The 24060-nt window shown below is 45.3% G+C and overlaps 1 protein-coding gene and 1 long non-coding RNA gene across 7 annotated transcripts in view; one reads left to right on the top strand and one right to left on the bottom strand.

The window, feature by feature from the left end:
* The window catches only part of PDE4A (phosphodiesterase 4A), a 353439-nt gene that overhangs the window by 315599 nt on the left and 13780 nt on the right, over positions 1 to 24060 (top strand). For all 6 annotated transcript variants that reach the window (XM_080988119.1, XM_080988118.1, XM_080988120.1 and 3 more), the window contains 5 exons: positions 861 to 954; positions 7892 to 8070; positions 11676 to 11774; positions 12962 to 13126; positions 20797 to 20896. In XM_080988119.1, coding sequence (XP_080844245.1) covers positions 861 to 954; positions 7892 to 8070; positions 11676 to 11774; positions 12962 to 13126; positions 20797 to 20896 — 637 coding nt within the window. The remainder of the gene's footprint in view (positions 1 to 860; positions 955 to 7891; positions 8071 to 11675; positions 11775 to 12961; positions 13127 to 20796; positions 20897 to 24060) is intronic.
* Positions 470 to 4851, bottom strand: LOC308467002. The gene is made up of 3 exons (XR_013981051.1): positions 4435 to 4851; positions 894 to 988; positions 470 to 794 (listed from the first exon to the last, which is right to left on the bottom strand). It is a non-coding gene; the product is annotated as an uncharacterized lncRNA (long non-coding RNA).

Raw genomic sequence — 24060 nt, forward strand, 5'->3', positions numbered from 1 at the left:
GTAATGTGTGTTACTAAGAGTGTCAGTTGTCAAGCTTCTTACCCTAATGTAGGTTTGTCTGCCAGTGAATCCCTGCATGTGTTACAAAGGGTTCCAGTGCATGTTATTGGGTGCACACACCCTATTCAAACAAGAGAACTGGCCAGGCCAGTTGAACCTAGCCGAAGTCTAGCATGGTCAGTGGGCAGGAGATGATTGGAAGTGGAAAACAAGCTTATTTGCAGTTTTCTCAGTAGGAAGCCCTCTTAGAAATGCTGTAATTCCTAGGAAGACAGTTTGAAATCCATTGCACTGTGGTGGGGAACCTAATTAACACACACACACACACACACACACACACACACACTTATTTGTGTGTTGGACTCCAGCTCCCATCAGCCCCACCCAGGATGGCCAGAAATGTTGGGAACTGGTGTCCTAACAGCAACTGGACCAAAGGCTACCCACCCCTGGACTAGAAGAACACACATGTGGCACACATGTTTATTCTCACACGCATTTACACACAAGTAGTGGCTCACAGGTATTCATGGACCATGTGGCTGTCATCATCTGGCCATGATGTTTGCCTCAGAGACAGTTGTATTCATGTCTTGCTTCTGGACTTCCCATGTGAATCTTGTTGGCCCCGGTGCCAACCAAATGTTGACCTAGATGGGCCCTTTGTTCTGATCCAATAACGTCTTCTTTAGTTGTTGTTCTCTTTCTCAATGCCTGTGTATGCATACATGTTCAAATTCAGACTGTCTTGTAAGTCATATACAGTGACACACAATTGCATGACCTGTTCATTCCTGTGTATGTGACAGAAAACCCATGTTAACTCCTTCCTCTTCTCTCTTTCCCCCTCTGTCTGACAGTTCAAAAGAATGCTGAACCGTGAACTAACCCACCTCTCTGAAATGAGCCGCTCTGGAAACCAGGTCTCTGAATATATTTCCAACACCTTCTTAGGTGAGTGTAAAGGTGCCTTTTGACTGTTGAGGCCCTGAAAGAAAAAGAAAGCAATAATAATAATATATTAATGCCTAGTATACTTTTCTTTTGCAGCACAGGATAGGCAAGTAATAATAATAACTAGCATCAACTTTCCTCATTGCTCATACATCACCATTACACAATTTGGCTCTCAGGATTATTAGCGTTCTTTAAACTGTTTAAAAAGTATGTGCATGGCATGGGGGGGGGGATAGTTCTGAGATATAAACATATATTGTCTGGCCTGTATGGAAAAATAATTAATTTAAATCTAAAATCCCATGGCAAACATTAAAGTTGTACATTTCTTTAAGGTTTCTGATAAAGGAGGAATTGAATCTGAAATGGAAAGTTCAGAGCTTTGCCATAAAGCCTGTAGGATTTTTAATCTCTCCAGTCCATTGTCATAGGCTCTGATTAAAATGTATTTAGGTCTGTCTGCATAGCTTAGCTGTAATCTAAAAATGGCTCTCATATTACCTGTCGGAGTCTAACAATGAACTAACCCAAAATTTGTCAGGCATCTCTTCAGGGATATCTCTTAATATTACGTTATTTTCCTTAGAGTTGAGCTCAAATGCAGAGGTGAAGTTTTATGAATGCAGTGGACCCTCCGGATATGAACTTAATTCGTTCCGGGGGTCCATCTGTACCCCAAAAAGTCCACATCTAGAGGCACCACTTCTGTACACACACACACGGTGTGATAGAGCGCTTCTGCGCATGCGCGAAGCGTGCAGAGCGCTTCTGCACATGCGCGTGCGACGAAACCCAGAAGTATACACTTCCGGGTTTGTCACATTCGCAACCCAAAAGTTACATTACCCGAAGGTAACGTAACCCAAGGGTCCACTGTATGTTCACATACATAACCCCCCAAGCACCCCCTTTTTGATGATCGGTGAGGCATTGAATGGGTGGGGAGTGGGATGAAGATACTTCTAGTTCCATTTTCACATAGTTCCCCAAGACTACGGTGAGAACGTGGCTGGAATTGCGTATTCAAGCACACACACAGTTGAAAGTAATGTAAAGGGGGCAGAGGACATCCACGTTCAAACTTGCCTCCAAGAGACTTACTACTATGCTGTCCTGAGTTACAGTTCAGCAGTTCAGAGGCAGTGTGGCGTAGTGGTTGGAGTGTTAAGAGTGCCAGACTAGGACCTGGGAGAGCAGGGTTCGAATCCCCACGCAGGCATGAAGCCCGCTGGGTGACCTTGGGCCAGTCACCATCACTTAGCCTAACCTACCTCACAGGATAGTTGTGAGAATGAAATGGGGAGGAAGAGAACCGTGTTCACCACCTTGAGAAAAGTACTGCTGGAAATTGCAGGATCTCCAAAAGACCGCCTCTCACCTTAAATATGTGAGAGTGAAACTTTGGCGCACCTTTTCCCCCTCCCTATTCAATATCACTTCCATCCCATTTGTGTTTGTTTCTTTTGCATTATCTTGTTTAAACGTTTTGCTTCAGTGTTTTTTTGTTTCGCGGTTAGGTGTGGCTGAGCTTTCCTAGTAAGCTTAGCGTTCTGTAGGCAGTGCATAACCCCACCTTACGCCAAGGTTACATGTCCATTTCCACTTTCAGATTATTTGTCCTGCACAGTGAAATTCAGCTATTGGACAACTCTGGGTGCAAGAGCTGGAACCAGCACCCTTGGGGGCTGTGCCTCCTCTTTTGCACAGGATCCAAATTCTTTGCCACAGGATCCAGATTCCTGTGTTTGAGGGCTGGCCATGCCATGTGAGGCTGGACAAGCTAATGCTGCGCTCTTTCCACTTGCAGATTAACAGTGGAAGTTTAGATATTTCCACTCAGAAGTAAGGCCCTTTGGGTTCAGTGGGACTTAACTCACTGGCAAGCGAGTGTAGGATTGGAGCCTAAACCATTTACTCTGATTAAAGCACCCTGAAATCCATGGATAAGGAGCATAGGATTGGACTGTGAGGCATTTCAGACACTTCAGGCACACATATGATGATTTGCAAACACTTCCCCTCCAGACACTGTCATGGACACAAATCCATGCTGCGCAGCTCACATTCTGTGGTGTGTACACGGTTGACATAAGAAAAACAGTGTCTAGACAACGCATTCAAGTATATGTGGTCATTCGGGCACTTGCTGAGTTGGAGATTCCTCCCTGTATCTCTCTTCGACAGACCCACACGCTCCCCTGAGCCAGAAAAAGGCAGTCGGTAGCTGAGGACATTCAAGGCAAACTCCCGGGTGCCTCCATTAACTAAGTTCCCAAGAAGCCAGCCCTCCATTGACGTCAGCAGATGCAAATACCCAGCCTTAAGCAAATGTTGATGCAAACGGCCCCTTCAATGGGAGCCTTGTGAGAGAGCCGGAACTTAGGCTGAGGGCTGAGGCCAACGGCAAGTTGTGTTGGGGCCAGAATTCACACTCGCTCTTCCTCCACATAAGCAACTGCGGCATGTCCTGCCCAGGTCAGGTGGTGGGGCAGTAAAGGCTGCTGAGGTGCAAAAGGTGAGCGAGATCAAAGAAAGAGAGATCAAATCTAGGCTATTGGTATTTAGCTGGTTGGCCCAGAGCCCAGACTATTTTTGCTGGCATAGAGCTGCTGCGAGGAGAATGACAGAATCATAGAGTTGGAAGGGACACCAAGGGTCATCTAGCTCAACCCCGTACAATGCAGGAATCTCAGCTAAAGCATTTGTGACAGATAGCCATCCACCTCTGCTTAAAAACCTTCAAGGAAGCAGTGCCCACCACCACTCGAGGGAGTTCATTCCACTGCTGAACAGCTCTTACCGTCAGAAGGTTCTTCCTGATGTTGAGTCGGAATCTCCTTTCTTGCAACTTGAAGCCATTGGTTCGAGTCCTGCCCTACAGAGCAGGAGAAAACCTGGGTGGTTTCTGACATTGGCAGAGGAAGTTGCGACTAGCAGGAAAGAATAGAACTGCGTCTGGGAAACGCTGGGATATTTGGATCCCATGCTTGACTGTGTGGAAATAGGCGTGGGATTATGTTGTAGGAAATAGCCAGGACTTCTGAGTTCTTCCTAGCTCAGAGTTGGGAAAGGGATCTACTACAGTGGTACCTCTGGATGCAAACGGGATCCATTCCGGAGCCCCATTCACATCCTGAAGCAAATGCAACTCACATCTCCGTGTGCACGGGTCGTGATTTGCTGCGTCTGCGCATGCACGTGACGTCTTTTTTGTGACGTCATTTTGAGCGTCTGCGCATGCGCGAGTGGCGAAACCCGGAAGTAACATGTTCCGTTACTTCTGGGTCGCCGCGGAGCTTAACCTGAAAACGCTCAACCTGAAGCATATTTAACCTGAGGTATGACTGTAGTTGGGGTGAGGAAAAGAGAGGAACCCCTTCTGTTCCCATCTCTGCCTGTGCCTCTTTGTGAGTCTGCTTTCTCTGAGCTGATTGTACCATTCAAGCAAAATAGGCCTGCAAGTCAAGGAGCACTCACCATACTGGAGGCAGCCCATGGGGTCTTTTATGTCCATCTCACAAGCAAATCCCAGGATGCTCTTGGTCACCCAGGAAGCTGTCCTGTTGTGGAAGATGTGGTTGAATCTGGCCTCTTGCCCTGTCTGCATAAAAGATGGCTCCATTAGCAAATCAGCTATGGGAAGTTCTGGGCCACTGTCTCTCTCTCCGTGAGAGTGAGAGATGTCCTCACACTCTGCCAGTCTTGGTAGAAAGCCACTTCTGATTTTGTGCTTGTGATCTCATCAACTGGGCTTGAGCTCCTCATCTTTTGGAAGTGTTTGGGATGAAGAAGGGCCCTGGAGAGCAGCGGAGGTGGCTCCACAAAGGGTTCTGCTTTGCCCTCGCGAGAAAGACCCACTGCCTGCTGGTTGGCTGGGTGCCCTGAGGCGTCACAATCCTGCTTCTTAGCAACTGACTCTAGAATGCAGCGATGGCTTGTGCACTGCTTGCCCCAGGGCCTCTTGCCCCCCTCCCCACTCGACCATGAGGCCCCCCTGCCGCTGCTTCTCCCGCAGGTATAATTGGGGCATAGCTCTACCCTGCCATGATGTGACCCGCTCTCACTTCCCCCTCACCTTGCGCCCTCCCCACTTCCTGCCCCCGCTGGGCTCACCCACGGCTCGCCACCTACCCCTGGGCAGGCTGTCCCCACCACCTCCTCTCTTCTCCCAGTGGGTGCCCCCCACCCGTGACTTCTTGCCCCTGGAGACGGTCCTTGAAGAAGGTGGGGGAACGAGGCCCTGCACTCCTGAGGGTGAGTCTCTCCACAAAACTGCTCCACAACCTTCATAGAGGCCTCTAGCCTACAGCCCCTGAATCACTACATCCTTGCCCCCCATCCCGGGAAGCTCCAGTGTGCACATTTCCTGAAAAGATCAGTGGAGCCCTCTAGTCCTGGCTGAATGCAATTGCATGATACCTCGTCCACAGGTAACAGATTTCAAGGAATGGATGGAATTGGAGAGTTGGGGGCGGGTTGGATGGGGGCGGGGTTACTGCCTTGCAGCCTAGGACCCACATACCTACAGGACCGCCTCTCCTGGTATGCCCCGTGGAGGACCTTAAGGTCCACAAATGATAACATTTTTGGAGGTCCCAGGTCGCAGGGTGGTTAGATTGGTCTCAACTAGGGCCAGGGCCTTTTCAGTACTGACCCCGACTTGGTGGAACGCTCTGTCACAAGAGACTAGGGCCCTGCAGGACTTGATATCTTTCCGCAGGGCCTGCAAGACAGAGCTGTTCCGCCTGGCCTTTGGTTTGGACTCAGTCTGACCCTTATGTTTCCCTCCCCTTATGGTCTTGATTTATTGGCTACTTTTAAAATGAGGCTGCATTTTAAATTGCATTTTAACCTGTATTTTAAATTGGTGGGTTTTTTTTCCTTTCCCCCCTAGCATGCTTTTTACTGTGATTTGGTGTTAGCCGCCCTGAGCCCGGCTCTGGCTGGGGAGGGCAGGGTATAATTAAAAATTATTTTTATTATTATTTTTAAAAATAGGCTAGATTTGCTACAGAGAGAGAGATGGATAGGGAGCATTTGGAGAATTGAATCAATGTGTGGTGATGCATTTTTGTATGGGTGAGGCTAGAGTGGAGAGTTGTGCTGCTTATCTTTCACTAATTTAGTCATTTTTGACAAGTGGGCATGCAGTGGCGCCGCCCCTTTCGCAACCCTCCCTGCCCACTGCAACTCCTCTCCAATCTGTCCTGGGTTCCATTGCCTTGAGCAGAGCAGGTGGCAGGATGAGGTCAGATCTTCCAAACCTGTTCCTCCCTGCTCATTACACCCTCAATATAACCACGGCCTCCGGCTGCCCCAAACCACCTTTCTGTGAAGTTTGTCAGGAACCTGCATTCGTGGTGGGAAATAGATGCTTCCTGAAGCCAGCTCCTGGGTTTGCATTTCACCCTGCCTCTTGGCGGCCTGAAGTCTATGGTCAGTTTGAGAGTACAGGAGGCTAGGTCAGGTTTGGAAAAGCAGGCCAGCTTCTGACCCTTGCCCTGCCTATTGCAGGAGGTGTAGAAGAGTATTGGAAATACATTGCCGTCCCCTTTCTCCCCAATCCCTGAGGTGCCTTCAGGAGCGAGGAAAAGAGGGGACATCAGCATTACCTGTTTATTGCATTCTGCCCTTCCTCACATGGAGCCCAGGGGGCTTATCAGATTCCACAAAGTACAGTATTAAAAACAAAGTTAAAACCATAATCTACAACACAGTATAGTAATCAATGCCATATAGCAACTAGTGATGCAGCTGTCACTCCCATGATGGACGGAAGCCCTGCATAAATAAATAGCTGTTGCCTGAATTAAAATAGTGTGGTGGACCACCAAATCCGTACAGGGAAAGACTCTTATAGGCAGGGTGCCACCACTGAGAAAGCCCTGCTCTGTCATGGCCTACAGATCTTACAGCACTGGTTGGTTGGGAAGGGGGAAGGTGTTCCTTCAAGCACTTGAGTTCTAACCTATTCAGGGTTTTATGCTTGAACCACAATGTTCTCCTTAAGGATTTGCTTGAACCACAATGTTCTCCTTAAGGATTTGCTTGAACCACAATGTTCTCCTTAAGTTCAGCATTTTACTATTCATAATGGCAGCAGCACTCTCATAAAAACAGTTTCCATGCTGCTTCCCACATTGATACTATCCAGTAGGTGCCTTCAGCAATCAGACCAAAGCATGCACACTTTTATTGCAGCACCACTGGTTACACTTCTCGGGAGTTGTTTATGCTTTTCCTGAGCACAACTCAAAGCCCTGAAAAAACCTGCTAAATTGGTATGACCACAGTGGGGCAGGACTAACTGTGTGCACCACAATGGCTTCAAGGTACAAGAAAGGAAATTCCAATTAAAACTCAGGAAGATCTTTCTGGCAGTAAGAGCTGTTCAGCAGTGGAAGGATCTCCCTTGGAAGGTGATGGACTCTCCTTCCATGGAGGTTTTTAAGTATCTGTCATGGACACTTCAGTTGAGAATGCTGCACTGCAAGCAGTTGGACTAGAATAGATGATTGCCAGGGTCCCTTCCAACTCTACAATTCTATGATTCTGTAACTGAAGGCTCTACAATACCTCCTCCCAAGTCCCTTGAGAAATTATTGCCCATGTACAGTCTTTAACCCAGCATCCATAGACCACCCATCCTTTCTTGAACTATCCTGGCTTCTGTGCAGGGCACTGGAGACTGGGACTACTGGCCTTTTTGCCTCCAGGAGCTCAGGCTGGAATATGTGAGCTAGCGATGAATCTCTGCCTGATGTAGGCACTGTTGTTGTTTTGGAGAGATGGAGCAGAACTGCTGCCCACGTCATGTAACCCCTTGGTTCACGTTTGCCCAGAGAGATTCTTGCGCAGGTCAGACAGTGGCACCTTCAGTCTTTCGCCCTTGTCCTCTTTCTCTCTCTCAGATGCAGTCTTTTTTCATCCTCAGACAAGCAGAACGATGTGGAGATTCCATCCCCAACACAGAAAGAGCGGGAGAAGAAGAAGAGGCAGCAACCCATGTGCCAGATCAGCGGAGTCAAGAAACTCATGCACAGTTCCAGCCTGACCAATTCCAGTATTCCCCGCTTTGGGGTCAAAACTGACCAGGAAGAGCCGCTCAGTAAGGTGAGATTTGCGGCGGCAGGAGGCTGGCACCCATATTATGGGCATTGGCTGGTGTGGAAAGTCAAAGGGTATATCTAGCTTTGAAGGGGATTCTGGGTCACAGATCACAGACTCTGGCAGGACTTTCTTTGAATCCAGTTTTGCTCTGTTCTGGTTCCAGAACCAACAGTACTAGGGCTGCCATATTTCAAACAGTGAAAATCCAGAGCTTCGTTTTTGGCAAAGTTGTTGAGCGTTTTTTGGCAAATTAGCAAAAAAGAAGTTTTTGAACTATTTTTAAGGAAAATCACCAAAAACAACACTGCCGACATGGGTTGCCATATGTCCACATTTTCCTGGACATTTTTGGTGATTTCCACCCGGGCGCTGCTTCCGGCTGCAGTATGCCAGATATGTCCGGGAAATTCCAGGCATATGGCAACAGTACTTTCTTGCCTTTTGTAGTATAGAGAAGACATGGGAGCTCTCTCCATTGACCCAGAATAAAACTGATTGTTTTGTCTTTGAGCCAATATTTCTCCATCACCTGCATGCCTATAGTACGTAGTTAATTTGTTAATGGACGTAACATTCCAACCATTCCCCTTGATAATCTACTGCCCAGTTTCTGAGTGCTCCATTCCCTCCCCCCCAAAACAGCCAGTTTAGTGGCAGCTTAGCAACTAGACAATAGATGGTCACGGCAGAACAGGTGCAGGAAGTGAGAGGTTGCAATATGCCTGGACAAGAGTGGGTAATACAGAGTCAGGCCTGTATTCTTCCTTGCCTCTCCAGCACTGTCGTGCTTCTTACTCCCAGGCTCAATGGGCTAGAGCAGAGGTCAGCAACCTAAGGCCCATGGGCCACAAGCAGCCCACGGGGGTTGTTTAACCAGCCCATGAGCCTCCCCGAACCAAGCTGCCCGCTAGGCAGGTCCCCGCGCGTGCTTGCTTCTGTGGCGCCAGAAATCACGTCTGCGGAGATGCCAGAAATGATGGGCGCACGTGCAATCCGGCCCACAGAGGAATCTCCACTGGAGTGAACCAGCCCGGGGAAGGTAAACTTTGCCAATCCCTGGGCTAGAGGCAAAAAGGACGGGGTCATCAGAGCATGCAGATCTGCATGTGCAGCACTTTCTATCGAGGCCTCGTGTTTCCTCATACTTTGGGCTTGACTTGTGGCACACTTGACCAGAGAGGTTTACCACCACTGAGTTTGCACATTCCTAGCCAGTTGGTGTCTGTTGGGACTTGCTTTCTATTTCATCAGCCCAAGACGACACAGCTCTTTAGCTTTATAAATGATGTAAAGGACCTGCTTGGAAGTAACATTCTTGGCTTAATCAGCCATAATTCATAAAGCCAGTTACAAGCATTTCACTCGCCGCTTCCCATTCATGTGCTGGTTTCCTTCTTTCAATCTCGGTCTCTTCAGCCGCAGTTGCCTGCTATGTCCAAAACTGGGAGCTGTTGTCTGTTTTTAATGAGTAACAGTGGTTTAAAATGACCTGGGATGACCTTCTGAAGCTGCAACACGAGGAAAGGGCACAAGGCGGAAGCAGGCAGCCTCAGCGCTTGGAAGCTGGGAATGTCATGTCCAGACTCAGTCAATACCTCTTGCCAGGAATTCACAATCTTAGGACAGTTCCACCAAATATGTCCTTAACTTACACTAGGATGGCCACCTCATTGTGTGGCAGTGTCCACCCAGTGCTTAGGCACGTCTCATGGACTAATTCAAGTTTATTATTTTGTCTTGGCTGGACGTCATAACAGTATAGTCAGAAGCAGTAAGTACAAATATAAGTGTAGTCATAAACCTTCAAAGGGATAGGCAGTGTGGTTGGACTCCCAGCTGCTGCAGAAGCCAGCATAGCCAAAGATCAGGGATGATAGGAGTTGCAGTCTCACAAAATATGGAGAGCACCACAGAAAACACTCTTTATGCACTTAAAAAAATTAAACAGGGTTGTACAAATTACAGTCTACCCCATAGTATCAAAATACTCTCAGTGCTATCTCAATACGGCAAAGGCAACAGAAGCCACTGTTTCTGAAATTACCATGCCTGTATTTCAGGGGCACCATCAGGGGGCGGTGAGGTCTGCCAATATTTTCAGGGAGGGGGCTGCCCCCCAAATTCCTCAGCGATCCTCAAAAGGACACACCAGGGCGAAGTGTCTTCACCCTGGTGTGTCACTTTCATGAACGTAAGGTGGCTGGCTGGTGGGTGGGGGCTGGCGGACAAGTCAGCCTGGCCAGGTCACACACACCATTCTTGGGGGCAACTCAGCGCATCTGCTATGTTTGCAAGTAAGTGTTCGCTTTTTGGAAGGGTGGTGTTAAACCAGTAGCCACACCCTATGAGTAACCAAGACAAAAAGTTGGATTTGGCATCTTTAAAAGTCAAGCTCCAGAGTGTGCAGCTCAACAACACCCTTAACACAAATACAGTGCTGTTGGCCGAAGGAAGTGGTCCAATAATGTCCTTTTATAGCAGCAGGGAATATTTACTGAAATGTAAAAAGAGGCAATGTTTCTCTTGGTGCAGGTGGTTCTCAGACTCTGGTCCATGAGCTTCATCCAAGTGGTCTGCAGCATGCCTGCGCTAAATATTCATCTTGATTTAAAATTATATTTTTATTACTTCTTTTATTTTATATTGTATTTTATTGTATTACAATATGAATTTTATGGGATTCAGATTTTCATACAATGTAAGAAATAAAAGAAGCGATTAAAATGGAACTTAAAATCATTCGGCATCTAGCTCAAGTGCATTGCAATTACTGCAACAGGCAGAAAAATGATCAATGAGTCAGCTAAGGCCCTCAGCAACATTCAGGTGGTCCACACAGCGGGGAGCGATTTGCAAACCACTGCCTTAGCAGAAAATTCCTGTTTAAGTAGTTTGCATAATTTGCATAATCACAGCATACGTAATCATGGAGTACTAAGGAGCTGTCTTCAGACTGACAGAATGAGAAGAAAGGATCATGGTGGACCTATGAATTTTTTGTTCCATTTTTAAATTCTCGTGAGCTACGAAGCTTTAGAAGAAGCTCAGCTGCTCACAGGTTTGATTTCTAAGCCAGCTGCATGTGGTAATTAAAAAAAAAACCTTATTGGCAAAACCTTGCTGCTTCTGTGTCTCTAAATTTTAGTGTTACTGGTGACTACTCAAAACAGATGAGCTAAACTAGGCTTCCCACCCTAGTGAGCTCCAGATGTTTTGGAGCCCCAGCCATCCTGGCCGGTGGTCTGGGATGAATGGGTGTTGCAGTTGAGCAATGCCTGGAGGGCACCAGGTTGGGCAGGACTGATGTAAACACTGCCTGGCTTCCAGGCCCCTAAATGGCCTCTTAGACTGAAGCCATGTTGGGTGTTCTGGAGCGGTTGTGAGGGCAATGTTCCTAGTCTCCTTGGTGACATGGTTTTTCAGTCTTGCCTTTGGTGATGTCCCTGGTGTGGAATGGCGGCTCAGGATCCAGCTGGACTGCCAGGGAGAACACACCATGGGGTTTGCTCTCTTCACTTGTTCCACATCTCTGCTCTGGTGACCTCCTTCCCCCTTGAAACCCATTGTGGCAAAAGAGTAACAACTGTCCCCCCACTACGCTCTTACAGGAACTGGAACACCTAAACAAGTGGGGCCTTAACATCTTCCGGGTCGCCGAGTACACCAACAATCGGTCGCTCAGTTGCATCATGTATACAATATTCCAGGTACGTGTGCTCGCACTGCTGTGTCCTCTTCCCATGCTCACACCCTCTTACTGGCTTGGGCTGCAATATTGCCTCGATATACAAAGACTTGTATATGGAGCTGAAGCTTGAGGTGTGCCTTTCTAGGTCAGTTTTGGATTCATTATTCTGTATCACTTCAATACATATGGAGTTGTATACAAGAAGCAAGTCAAAAAAACAAGGAGGATTCCACAAAAAGTGAAGGGGGGGCACTTTTTGCAGGGAGTGTGTCAACTTTGGGAGAGTTCTTTGGTTTAATGATTTCATCTCCCTGAGCACTTTTAGTGTAAGAGGTGCCCTTTTTGCAGCTTGTTTGAGACTTAGCTGTTTTCTGAGTCAAATTGTTTTGTCTCCTGGTGGATGACACTTCCAAGTCCTCTCCCTGTCCTCAGAGGCGACATTTAAGGAGAGATCTGGCTGAGTTGCAGGTTGGGGCTCCTGGTGGCGCCATCAAACATTAGTAAATATATTTACTATAAACTTCTATGGACTTGAGCCTACCTGGGTCCGTGGCATTGACAGAGTGTCTCCATCCCACAAATGCTTTTGCCACAATAGATAAGATCGCTAGCCTACAATCCTACATCTGGCCAGCAATCCTACATCTGGCCACAGCCCAACCACTTGCTCTGGCCAGGGCAGAAGTGGGCAGCTGGCACAGCAAAGAGGCCAGGATTGGAGCCCGTTGCCACAACTTGATGGAAGCAGTGCCAACTTGTGATCCAGTGGATCCTAGGCTATCCCCCACCCGCCTGTGGGACTGGATCGAATAGACTGTCTAAGATGAGAAAAGGCCGATCTATTTCTGACTGATGTTCCCATGAGATTATCAGTCAGAGGGAGGGCCCCTTTTCTCCTTTTTCTTTCTTTCTGCAGAGTACTTAATATTCTTTAATCTACGTTGAATGTTGATGTCTGGGAAGGGGCTCTGGCAGACAGAAGAGAGAGCTCTGGCTCACTGCGTGGGCAGAAGCCTTTCGCTCGTCCTCTCTTGGTGTATTGTAATGGCTGCTCAAGGTTCCACAAGTTTCTGTCCCTCGCTTTTATCTTTTCCACTAAGGGAAAGAGAAAGATAACGGCAGTCATTTGAGCAACCTTTTTTAGGTGGGGTCTGATGCCAGACTTTCCCAGCAAACGCTTCACTCCTCTTATTCCACCCCACCCAGGAAAGAGACTTGCTGAAAACTTTCAAGATCCCCGTGGACACATTAGTCACTTACATCATGACGCTAGAAGACCACTATCACGCCGACGTGGCTTATCACAACAGCCTCCATGCTGCTGACGTCACGCAGTCCACTCACGTTCTTCTGTCTACACCTGCCTTGGATGTAAGGGTTTGTCTTCCGTAGCTGGTGAATTGTGTGAGTGTGTTTGTGCAGTGGTTGGGCAGTCCACCTGCCTGCCTATTTGGGGGTGGGGGAGATTGCTCACTGGGTGCCTGTAGCCAAGGATTCTCTTTGTGTCATAAGTACAGTGGCTGTAGTGCTTCACTTGGACTTGGCAGACGTGGCCTTTGCTTAGGCCCAAATACCCTTTAAACAAGTCACTATTTCCCAGCCTAATGTTTCACAGGGCTACGAGGATTCAAAACATCTGGATTCCGGTGTATTAAGCGGTGAATCCACTGGCTGATTGTCTCCACTCCTGCCAGCCTCAGGGTGGTTGTCTGTGGCCTGGAGAGGCTCTGGCTGCCGTTGGCTGAACTGCTCTGATTTTAGATACTGGAAGAAGATCCTAGAAGAGGATGGATAAAAATGAAGTAGGGGCCTAAGTCTGGTGGTGTGGGAGAAGCAAGCTGCAGCAGAATGAGAGGGAGAGGAGAAGGCAAGAGCCAGGAATCGGAAAGGAAAACTAGGGCAGAAAGGAAGCAGAGAGTAAACTTGCACGTGGCCAGGAGCTGCAGATGGAAGGAGGGCAGCAGACATTCGCATATCGATTTGGAGCAGACAAGACAGATTATTGGCCACAGAGCTCCAATAAGTATTGCAAGACTATTTGCAAATGCAAGAGATTACAGTATGTTTGCAAACCTGCTGCCTGCCTAATTCTTGTCACTGTGGAACATTATGGAGGGCACAGTGTTTAAACACCCAGAAGAGTCAATATAGTGCACCATTCCTGGTGCTGGGGGGGCCACAACAGGGGGGTGACGCACTCTCCCAATCATGCCCCTATTAGGGGCTTCCCGGATGGACCTCTACTCTGATCTAGACAGGCAATTCTTATAACTTCTTTTTTTTTTTTTTTAAAGCAATTTATTGGGTTTTACAATAAGAGTAAACATAGTAAACAATATAACATTTATCTTAACATAGTTTCACATTTTCTTTGGACTTCCTCACACCTCCCGCTCCCACTTTCATCGTTATAACATTTTGTCAGCAATTTATCATCTTATTTAAATTCTTATATCCCTTCTATATTTCATAATCTTATAATTCTCAGAAGGAGCTAAATTTTCACAGTCTTACTTATTTTCTTAAAAACTTCTAAATTTAGTGGTGCTCAGTTGTTTTAGTCTAGCATCTTATTTAGCATTCACTCAAATTACAATGCTTTTGTAAATAGTTCTTAAATTTCTTCCAATCCTCCTCAATCCTCTCTTCTCCCAGGTCACGAATTCTGCCGGTCATTTCAGCCAGTTCCATGTAGTCTATCAGTTGCATCTGCCATTCTTCCAGTGTGGGTAGATCTTGAGTTTTCCAGTGTTTTGCGAGAAGTATCCTTGCTGCTGTTGTTGCATACATAAAAAATGTCTGGTCCTTCTTTGCCACCCCTTGGCCGACAATACCCAAAAGGAAAGCCTCTGGTTTCTTAGTGAAGGTATATTTAAATACCTTTTTCAATTCATTATAAATCATTTCCCAGAACGCCTTCACTTTAGGGCAAGTCCACCAGAGGTGGAAGAACGTTCCCTCGCACTCTTTACATTTCCAACACTTATTATCAGACAGGTGGTAAATTTTGGCAAGTTTGACTGGGGTCATATACCATCTATAAATCATTTTCATTACATTTTCTTTCAGAGCGTTACATGCAGTAAATTTCAATCCATTACTCCACAACCTCTCCCAGTCCTCAAACATGATATTATGCCCAATGTCCTGTGCCCACCTTATCATAGCCGATTTAACCGTTTCATCTTGTGTATTCCATTTCAACAGCAAGTTATACATCCTTGAAAATACCTTAATCTTTGGTTCTAACAATTCTGTTTCTAGTTTCGATTTCTCCACCTGGAACCCTAGTTTCTTATCATTTTTAAAAACTTCTTTAATCTGAGCGTAATGTAACCAATCTCGCACTTTGTCTTTCATTTTCTCCAAACTCTGCAATTTCCAATTGTCTCCATCCTTTTCTAGTATTTCCCAATATTTTGGCCATTTAGCCTCCATATTGGGTCTTTTTCGGGCCTTAGCTTCCAGAGGTGAAAGCCACCTTGGTGTTTTATTTTCCAGCAAGTCTTTATATTTTGTCCAGACATTAAACAGTGATTTTCTGACAATATGGTTCTTAAAGGCCTTATTTGCTTTAACCTTGTCATACCATAAATATGCATGCCAACCAAAAGCGTTGTTAAACCCTTCCAAATCCAACACATCAGTGTCTTCAAGAAGTAGCCAGTCTTTTAGCCAGCAGAACGCTGCGGCTTCATAATACAACTTTAAGTCTGGCAGGGCAAAGCCCCCTCTTTGTTTTGCATCGGTTAATATCTTAAACTTAATTCTGGGCTTTTTGCCCTGCCAGACAAACTTAGAAATGTCTCTCTGCCACTTCTGAAAGCACTCCGTTTTGTCCAAAACCTGAAGTGTTTGAAATAAAAACAACATCCTTGGCAATACGTTCATCTTGATAGCAGCAATTCGGCCTAACAAAGAAAGTTTCAATTTTGACCAACTATCTAAGTCTCTCTTAATTTCTGTCCAGCATTTTTCATAATTATCCTTAAATAGACTTAGATTTTTTACTGTTATGTTTACCCCTAGGTATTTTACTTTTTTAACCACATTGAGTTCCGTCTCATTCTGAAACCGTTCTGACTCTGTGTCAGTCAAATTTTTCCCCAAAACCTTAGTTTTCTGTTTATTTAGTTTAAATCCAGCCACCCGACCAAAGTCATTAATCAGTTGTAATACTCTTTTCGTACTGGGCTCTGGCTTCTGCAAGGTCAAGACCAAGTCATCTGCGAAAGCTTTTAATTTATATTGTTTCTGACCGACCTGAATTCCTTCCACCAACCGATCCCCTCTAATCATGTTCAATAGCACTTCCAGAACCGAAATAAATAACAAAGGGGAAATAGGGCAACCTTGTCGTGTCCCTTTTTCAATTTTGAACTCTTCTGTAACCACATTATTAACTATCAATTTAGCTTTCTGTTCTGAATATATCGCCTCAATCCCATTCTCAAAACCCCGTCCCACTCCCATCTCTTTTAAATTTCCCATCATAAATTTCCAGGAGATATTGTCAAAGGCCTTCTCCGCGTCTATAAAAATTAAAACTGCTTTTGTATTTATATCTGTTTGCAAAAGTTCCAAGATGTCAATAATGTTCCTTGTATTAGCAAACAGATGTCTACCTGGGAGAAAGCCAGCCTGGTCCTTGTGAATTACTTCATTTAAAACTTTTTAAAATCTATTTGCCAAAATGTCTGCAAATATTTTGTAATCCACATTTAAAAGAGAGATGGGACGGTAGTTCTTAAGTTGTGTCTTTTCAGTTTCCGACTTTGGTATTAATGTGATGAACGCTTCCTTCCACGACTCCGGTGCCCTCTTCCCCTCCATAATTTCATTGCTGACCTCCATCAAGGGTTGTATCAAATAGTCTTTTAATGTCTTATAGTACTTGGAGGTCAGCCCATCTGGTCCTGGAGATTTGCCGAGTTGCATGTTCTGAATGGCTTGTTCAATCTCCTGTCGTGTTATTTTAGAATTCAGGATTGTCCTATTTTCTTGTGACAATTTAGATAGTCCGTTTTTTGCCAAAAATTGTTTAATCTCAACATCGTCTTGCGGCCCTTGGGTGTATAATTTTTTGAAATATCTCTGGAAACACTTTCTGATGTCCACTGGATTCTGAATGTTTTTTCCATCAACCTCTAAGTTTGTAACAGTATTTAATCTTTGTCTTCTCTTCAACTGCCAAGCTAGCAGTTTTCCACATTTATTCGCCGACTCAAACGTTTTTTGTTTCATTAATTTAACCTTCCATTCAATTTCCTGATTTATCAATTTAGAATATTGTGTTTGATAAAGTTTAATTTCTCTCAGAGTTGGCTGTGACTTCGGATTCACTCTTAATTTCTTCTCTAATTCTTTTATTTTATCCAAGATCTTATCTTTTTTCTCATTTTGTGTTCTTTTCTTTACTGCATTCTGTTGTATCAAGAATCCCCTCATTACAGCTTTACTTGCGTCCCAGATTATTCTTTTTTCCACCATATTATTCATATTTATCTCAAAATAGTCCTTCAAAACTTTTTGGGCCTTCTTGGTAATTTCCTGATCTCTGAACAAATTGTCATTCATCTTCCATCTAAAGGATCCAGTTGGTAATAGTGTCATATCCATCTTTACTGCATTATGGTCGGAACAGGTCTTTGGGCAGATTTCCACTTTTCTGACCTTAGGTGCCAGGCCTCTAGAAATCCATATTTGGTCGATTCTTGTCCAGGTCAGTTGGGCTTCAGAAAAGAATGTTCCCTCTCTTCCTAGTGGGTTCTTTGTCCTCCAAATGTCAATCAAATCCATATTGTCAGTCATTTCAAAAAAGGTTTTAGGTAGTCTGCCGTCTTTTGTAACATTTTGACTTTGTGACTTGTCCATGTTAGTTGATACGACCCCATTCATATCTCCCATCATTATGATGTTGTTGTAATCCAGATAGTCCAGCATTGTCTCCTGCAGCTTCTTGTAAAATTCCGATTTCCCTTCATTAGGTGCATAGATTCCTAATATCAACAGTTTCTCTCCTTGATATTGTATCTCAATAGCCAAAATTCTTCCATGTTCATCTTTAAATAGGAATTTAGGTGACAGGCTCTCTTTTGCATATATCACCACGCCTCTCTTCTTAACTTTGTCCAACGATACAAATTCCTGGCCCAATCTTTTATTTATTAACACTTTTCTGTGGAGCCTCGTCACATGTGTTTCTTGTAAACAGATAATGTCCAATTGTTCTTTTTTTAATATGTGAAATATTTTCTTCCTTTTTTCCGGAATGTTACAACCATTAATATTCCAACTCAGCAGTTGCAGAGACATCCTGGATCAATCTGGTTATTTCTCCAGGGGTGGTATCTTCTCTAAATCTTCAGGTTCCCCAGGTGCTGGTGTTGATGCTGGCGTTGCCCCAGGCTCAGAAGGTAGTTCAATTCCTTTTTGAAGATCCTCTCCGTATGTAGCCAAAAATTTGTCTCTCTCTTCCAATGTTCTAACTTTGGCCTTTCTCCCTCTAAAGGTAAAAGATATTCCTTGGGAAAATTCCCACCTGAATGGAATTGCGTTGCTCCTTAATAGTTTAGCAAGTTCAGAATAGGCGGCTCTAAGATCCAGCAGTTGTCTTGGGATATCTTTATAAATTTCAATTCTTCTATCCAAAACCTCCAGTGACTTTCCGAAGTGTAGGCCCAAAATCTTATCCCTTTCCTCCTTTGATCTCAATGTTATCAAACAGTCTCTGGGCCTCTCCTTCTTTATGAATCTTCCAAGTCTGAAAGCTGACACAATTTTAAAGTCCTTTTCTTCCAAATTCCAGAACTTGGAGAATTCTTTGGTCAAAAACTCAGTTAGATTTCCTTCTTCTGCCTCTTGTACTGATCTAATCCTCAGATTATTCTCACGATTTCGCAGTTCTATCATAGAAAGATAAATCTGATGTTCCCCAACTTGTTTAGTGAGTGGTCTTACCTCTTGCTCTAAATTTTCCAATTTTTGTCTGGTGTCCTCAGCCAATTTCCGATTTTCTGCTGAGGCCTCCGTTAACTGTCCAATAGCTTGTGTATTCTGTACCACTTGTATGGTTAATTTATTTAGACATTCTGTATTTTTGTCAATCTTTGCTGATTGCACATCTACTTTCTTGTCCAAAGCTTCCAATTTTTCAAAAATTTTGTCTAGAACAGAAACAGATACTCCTGAGGCCATATCTTCCAATTGTAACTGCTCTGCTTCACCCTCTCCCTCTTTTGCCTGTGACAAGGCAACTTCTTCAACTTCTACTTCTGAGGGCAAAGTAGGTACAGATGATCTACGTGTCTGCGAAACTGAGGTTAGAGTTGTTAAAGTTGTTTGTCTAACTCTCCCTCTTTTTCTTGTGCCACTCATTCCAACGTTATCTGTCAGTCAAGGTCACACTGAGTTATTCCCATGGGAATGGAAAGGCCCAGAGCAAGCAAACAACAAGGGAATCGAAAGTAAATGTACATGTAAAGTCACTGTTTTAATCCAATCCTCTAGAGGGAGCTTAAAATGTCTTTCAGAGTCTAATTTAATGTCCAAGAACCTTCAGATACAAATTTTTAGCAGAGTTTATAAATGGTCACTTTGTTACAGACAGTGCTTATTTATCTCCAAAAAGAATGTTTCAAATTTAAAAGGTCTCAATACCCTCAGATTGTTGCAAGTTCCAATATACAGTATCCAAATCTGCAGTACTGACAGCTCAATCTCTTAATGCTCAGGCAGCTCCTGACTCTGGGTTTCACCTTCTAATTTGTAATCCAATAAAAGGAGGAAAGTCAAGTGCAAGTAATAATCCCAAATCTTTAGCTTAAAGTCTTTACTTTAAATTGCAAGTTCAATAGATGCTTAGATCTGTAGAGTTTAGAATCTCTTTCTTTCAGCCTCCACTCCTCCAGCTGATTGCTTTTTTCAAGTTCAATGGCTGCGGAAGACGGACTTCCTGTTTCCACGTCTCTCCGCTTTCAGCCAAGTTCAAGCCAATTTAGATTTTTCCTTTAAAGTCACTAATTTCAAGTGATTCAGTCTTTTACTCACGAATAAGTTGCTTTTCGTCCGGATCCGTAATTTGACAGGAAAAGGGATCAGCGCTCACCGGCAGCAGCAGCGCGGCTTCGCTCCACAGACTGTGAAGCAGCTCTCAGCGCCGCAACCCCCCTCCACGCTCCGGAGCCCCTTACGGGGTTCCTTTAGCGCTTGGAGGGTCGCTCAAGGCGCCCACCGAGCCTCAAGACCCCAGGCTCTTGCTGCCTGGGGTTTTCCGAAAAGGGTCTCCGCTTCGCCGTAGCGGACGACCCGTTGTCTGCGGAGCCTCCTCTCCCGTTCAGAAGAGGACCGCCATTGCCGTTCGCGCCGCCCCCGGAAGTCTGCAATTCTTATAACTTCATGTGTGTTGCAAAACACCATAGCGATAGAAATGGTAATGATGATAATAAGCAATAGGCAATGCTTCCTTTTGAGAGGCTAGAAAAAAATAGCCCCATTGATATTATTATTATTATTATTATTATTATTATTTCTGTTTTTACATCCGAAACCTGATTTAACCCATGAGTTAAAACCTCTATGACTTTCCAGATGTTAGATTCCATCTCCCATCAGCCCCAGTCGGCACTGTCGATAGTCAGGGTTGATGGGATTTGTAGTTCAGCAAGATTTGTATCACCAAAGGTTAGCTACCTCTGCTCTGTACCAGTCTACTGCAATGGCTGGCCAGCCTGGGATATGAGGAATTTTTGGATGCCATGGTCTTTTCCCCAGGTAGAATGGGGAGAAGAGGTAGGCATCCCATTAGAGTTGCATGTGCAATGGGGGCCTGATATGTACTTACTACTGCCCAGGAAATGCTCTGGCCTGTAAGCTTCAGTGGGTTACCTCACATGGCGGCAACACACAAATCTTTGGGGTTTGGGATCTAGCCTCGCTCTCTGCTAGCAGTGGGCCCCTTTCATAAAAATGCATCTCTCCTTGTTAGCAAAGCAGGACAGAAACACCATACCTGTAGCAGCTTCTCCCTCTGTCCTTTGCAGGCTGTCTTCACTGACCTTGAGATCCTGGCTGCAATATTTGCTGCTGCCATCCATGATGTGGACCACCCTGGTGTCTCCAACCAGTTCTTGATCAATACCAGTGAGTAGCACAGGGAGATGGGGGGCAAAGGGGTGTCGGGAGGGACATGACTGGGTGGGGAGAGGGGGACGGGTACGCATGTGTGTCATTTATGGAGGAGATATTGGACAGAAAAGGATTTGAATGTGCCTCTTTTGCCTGCACCTTGTAATGTCACCTTATCATGCCTCGGGCTGTACTGCTTTTCTTCTGACAATGTTGCTATAGGGTTGTTGCAAGAAAAGAGAGACATGTATGCGGATGATACCCAGCTCTACCTCTCTTTCAAATCAGAACCAGTGAAGGCAGTGAAGGTCCTGTGTGAGTGTCTGGAGGTGGTTGGAGGATGGATGGTGGCTAACAGATTGAGGTTGAATCCTGACAAGACAGAAGTACTGTTTTGGGGTGACAGGAGGTGGGCAGGTGTGGAGTACTCCCTGGTCCTGAATGGGGTAACTGCACCCCTGAAGGACCAGGTCATTTTGGACTCTCAGCTGTCCATGGAGGCACAGGTCAATTCTGTGTCCAGGGCAGTTGTTTACCAGCTCCATCTGGTACGCAGGCTGAGACCCTACCTGCCTGCAGACTGTCTCACCAGAGTGGTGCATGCTCTAGTTATCTCCCGCTTGGACTACTACAATGCGCTCTATGTGGGGCTACATTTGAAGGTGACTTGGAAACTACAACTAATCCAGAATGCAGCAGCTAGACTGGCAACTGGGAGCAGCCGCCAAGACCACATAACACTGGTCTTGAAAGACCTACATTGGATCCCAGTACGTTTCCAGGCACAATTCAAAGTGTTGGTGCTGACCTTTAAAGTCCTAAATGGCTTCAGCCCAGTATACCTGAAGGAGCATCTCCACCCCCATCATTCTGCCCGGACACTGAGGTCCAGCGCTGAGGGCCTTCTGGCGGTTCCCTTTCTGCAAGAAGCCAAGTTACAGGGAACCAGGCAGAGGGCCTTCTTGGTAGTGGCACCTGCCCTCCCACCAGATGTCAAAGAGAAAAAGAACTACCAGACTTTTAGAAGACATCTGAAGGCAGCCCTGTTTAGGGAAGCTATTAAGTTATTAATGTTTGACAGACTATTGTATTTTAATATTTTGTTGGAAGCCGCCCAGAGTGGCTGGGGAAACCCAGCAAGATGGGTAGGGTATAAATAATAAATTATTATTATTATTATTATTATTATTATTATTATTATTATTAGAAACACCTCTCCTCAAATGCCCACAAGCAACTTTTGGGCAGCCCTCGTATGCAGCTGTTCTGAGCAGGGCTTTGTTTGCCTTCATTTCCTCCCAGTTCCACTTCCCCAGGGCTCCCCAGCAACTTACCAGAGCCCACTTGGAAAATAAACAGCTGGAGGTGCAACCATTATGGGGCGAGAAGTGCAGGCAGGAAGACGTTATGCCTCCTCCAGCCCTCCCCTTCTCCCTATGGATAGATACAGATATAATAATTTTTATTAGTTTTCAATTACAATCCAGTAATAGCCTCATTATAACAATACTAATTTATAATGCAATTATTAATACCATTCGTTCAAATACCGAATTATATAATTTAGATAAAGTGGCCCACCGCATGCTAAATTTGATTAATTGATTATTTTATTAATTTCTGTGTTCCAAAATCTTACTGATTTCCATTACATTCCAATCGTAATCATAATCCCTTATACAACAATCCCTTATGCAATATTAATAACTTAGATTTGTGTTGACACATTAAATGATTTATACAGCTACAAGTGAGGAACTCAAACTATCTCCTTGTTCTTCCTGTGTGTGGCAATTATTCTGTCCGTAGTGTTTCTTCCTGTCCTTGTAAGATGTTGTGTCTTTCTTTCCCCCGGTTGTTGCTGTTATCCATCATGCCTTGGGCGGGGCTGATGTCCCATTGGTGTTCCAGAAATTTCTCCGTTTTTCTGTCACGTCATTCGTTGTTTTCCTCCAGATGGATTCAGCAGCAGACAGTTTTGACACACAAACCAGTCTGCTTCTGGTTTAGTTATTTTCACCTCGCTCAGAGAAATACTTGCAAACTTGCATTCTTGTGCAGAGGTGTTCATACGAATACCATAGGGCCATATCCAGACACACCTTGCTAAGGTCAGCTCTGGAACTTGCGGTGCTTTGGGTAGGGTGTGCTACTCAATGCAGGCTGTAACCGTCTTGAGATCTCTGCATGTGACACTTAAGAGTGTTTCCACTCTTCACTGTACCCAGACGGTGGGATAATGCAGCCTGTCTCCGCTCAGCTAAAACACGAACATGCGCTTTCCTTTGAGTCGCCAGCTCCTCCTCCTCCACCTTACTTTGTGCTACCACAAGCACAGTCCTTTATCCAATCATTTGAATCAGACAACGGGTGGGAGAGGGTGTCCCTGTTGTCTAGGTAACCTGAGAGGACGTGTGCCGGCAAAGTAAAATTAGGCACGGGAGTGGGGGGGACTCTGATGCTTTGCGAGAGAACAAGAAACAGGTTGGGGGAGAAAGTGAGGCTGGCGGGAGCAACAGCACCCCATCTTCCTAACAGGGAAGCCCAGTTCAGACCTGACACCTGCACACATGCTTGCAAACTTGCCCAAGGTGCTATGCTGATTTTTATTCTAGATTTAAAATGTCGCAAACGCCCCTTTCTCAGAACCCAAGAAAATTTGCAAATTTTCAGGAGGGGGGAGTAAAGGCAGATCCAAAGAGATGCTGCCTCGTGGAATTGGGGCAACGAGTGTTTTCGAGATGCACCTAAGAAGCCCCATCAGTGGAAGTCCTGCACAAGGTCCCTGGAATTGGCTCTGTGGGGGTCAGGAATACATCCTGAGCATCACATGGCAGTGAAGGTGTGTTTGTTCTGTTGGGCTTTTGCAGCTAGATAAATGGATCTTTGCCACGAGTGTCTGTTTTGTATGGTTTTAAAACAACCACCATTGCAGAGAATGCTCTTGCTTCCTGAAATGAGGGAACCTGGCATAGAGCCCTCTAAGATGGACAGGTGAGGCCCTCTCAGGTATGCTTCTGTGTGTACACAATTTACACACATGCATGGCCTCCTTCTGAGAGTCCCACTGCTAAACTTTCAGAGGGGGGAGGGAGAGCAGTCGCTTGTGAAAGGCTGTAGCCCCGATCCCCAGAATTCCCAGGCAGGGCAGGGATAGGCTCTCACCGGAAACACTGAAA

The sequence above is a fragment of the Podarcis pityusensis genome (genome assembly GCF_964106645.2).
Source record: "Podarcis pityusensis genome assembly, chromosome: 17".
Classification (NCBI taxonomy): Eukaryota; Metazoa; Chordata; class Lepidosauria; order Squamata; family Lacertidae; genus Podarcis; species Podarcis pityusensis.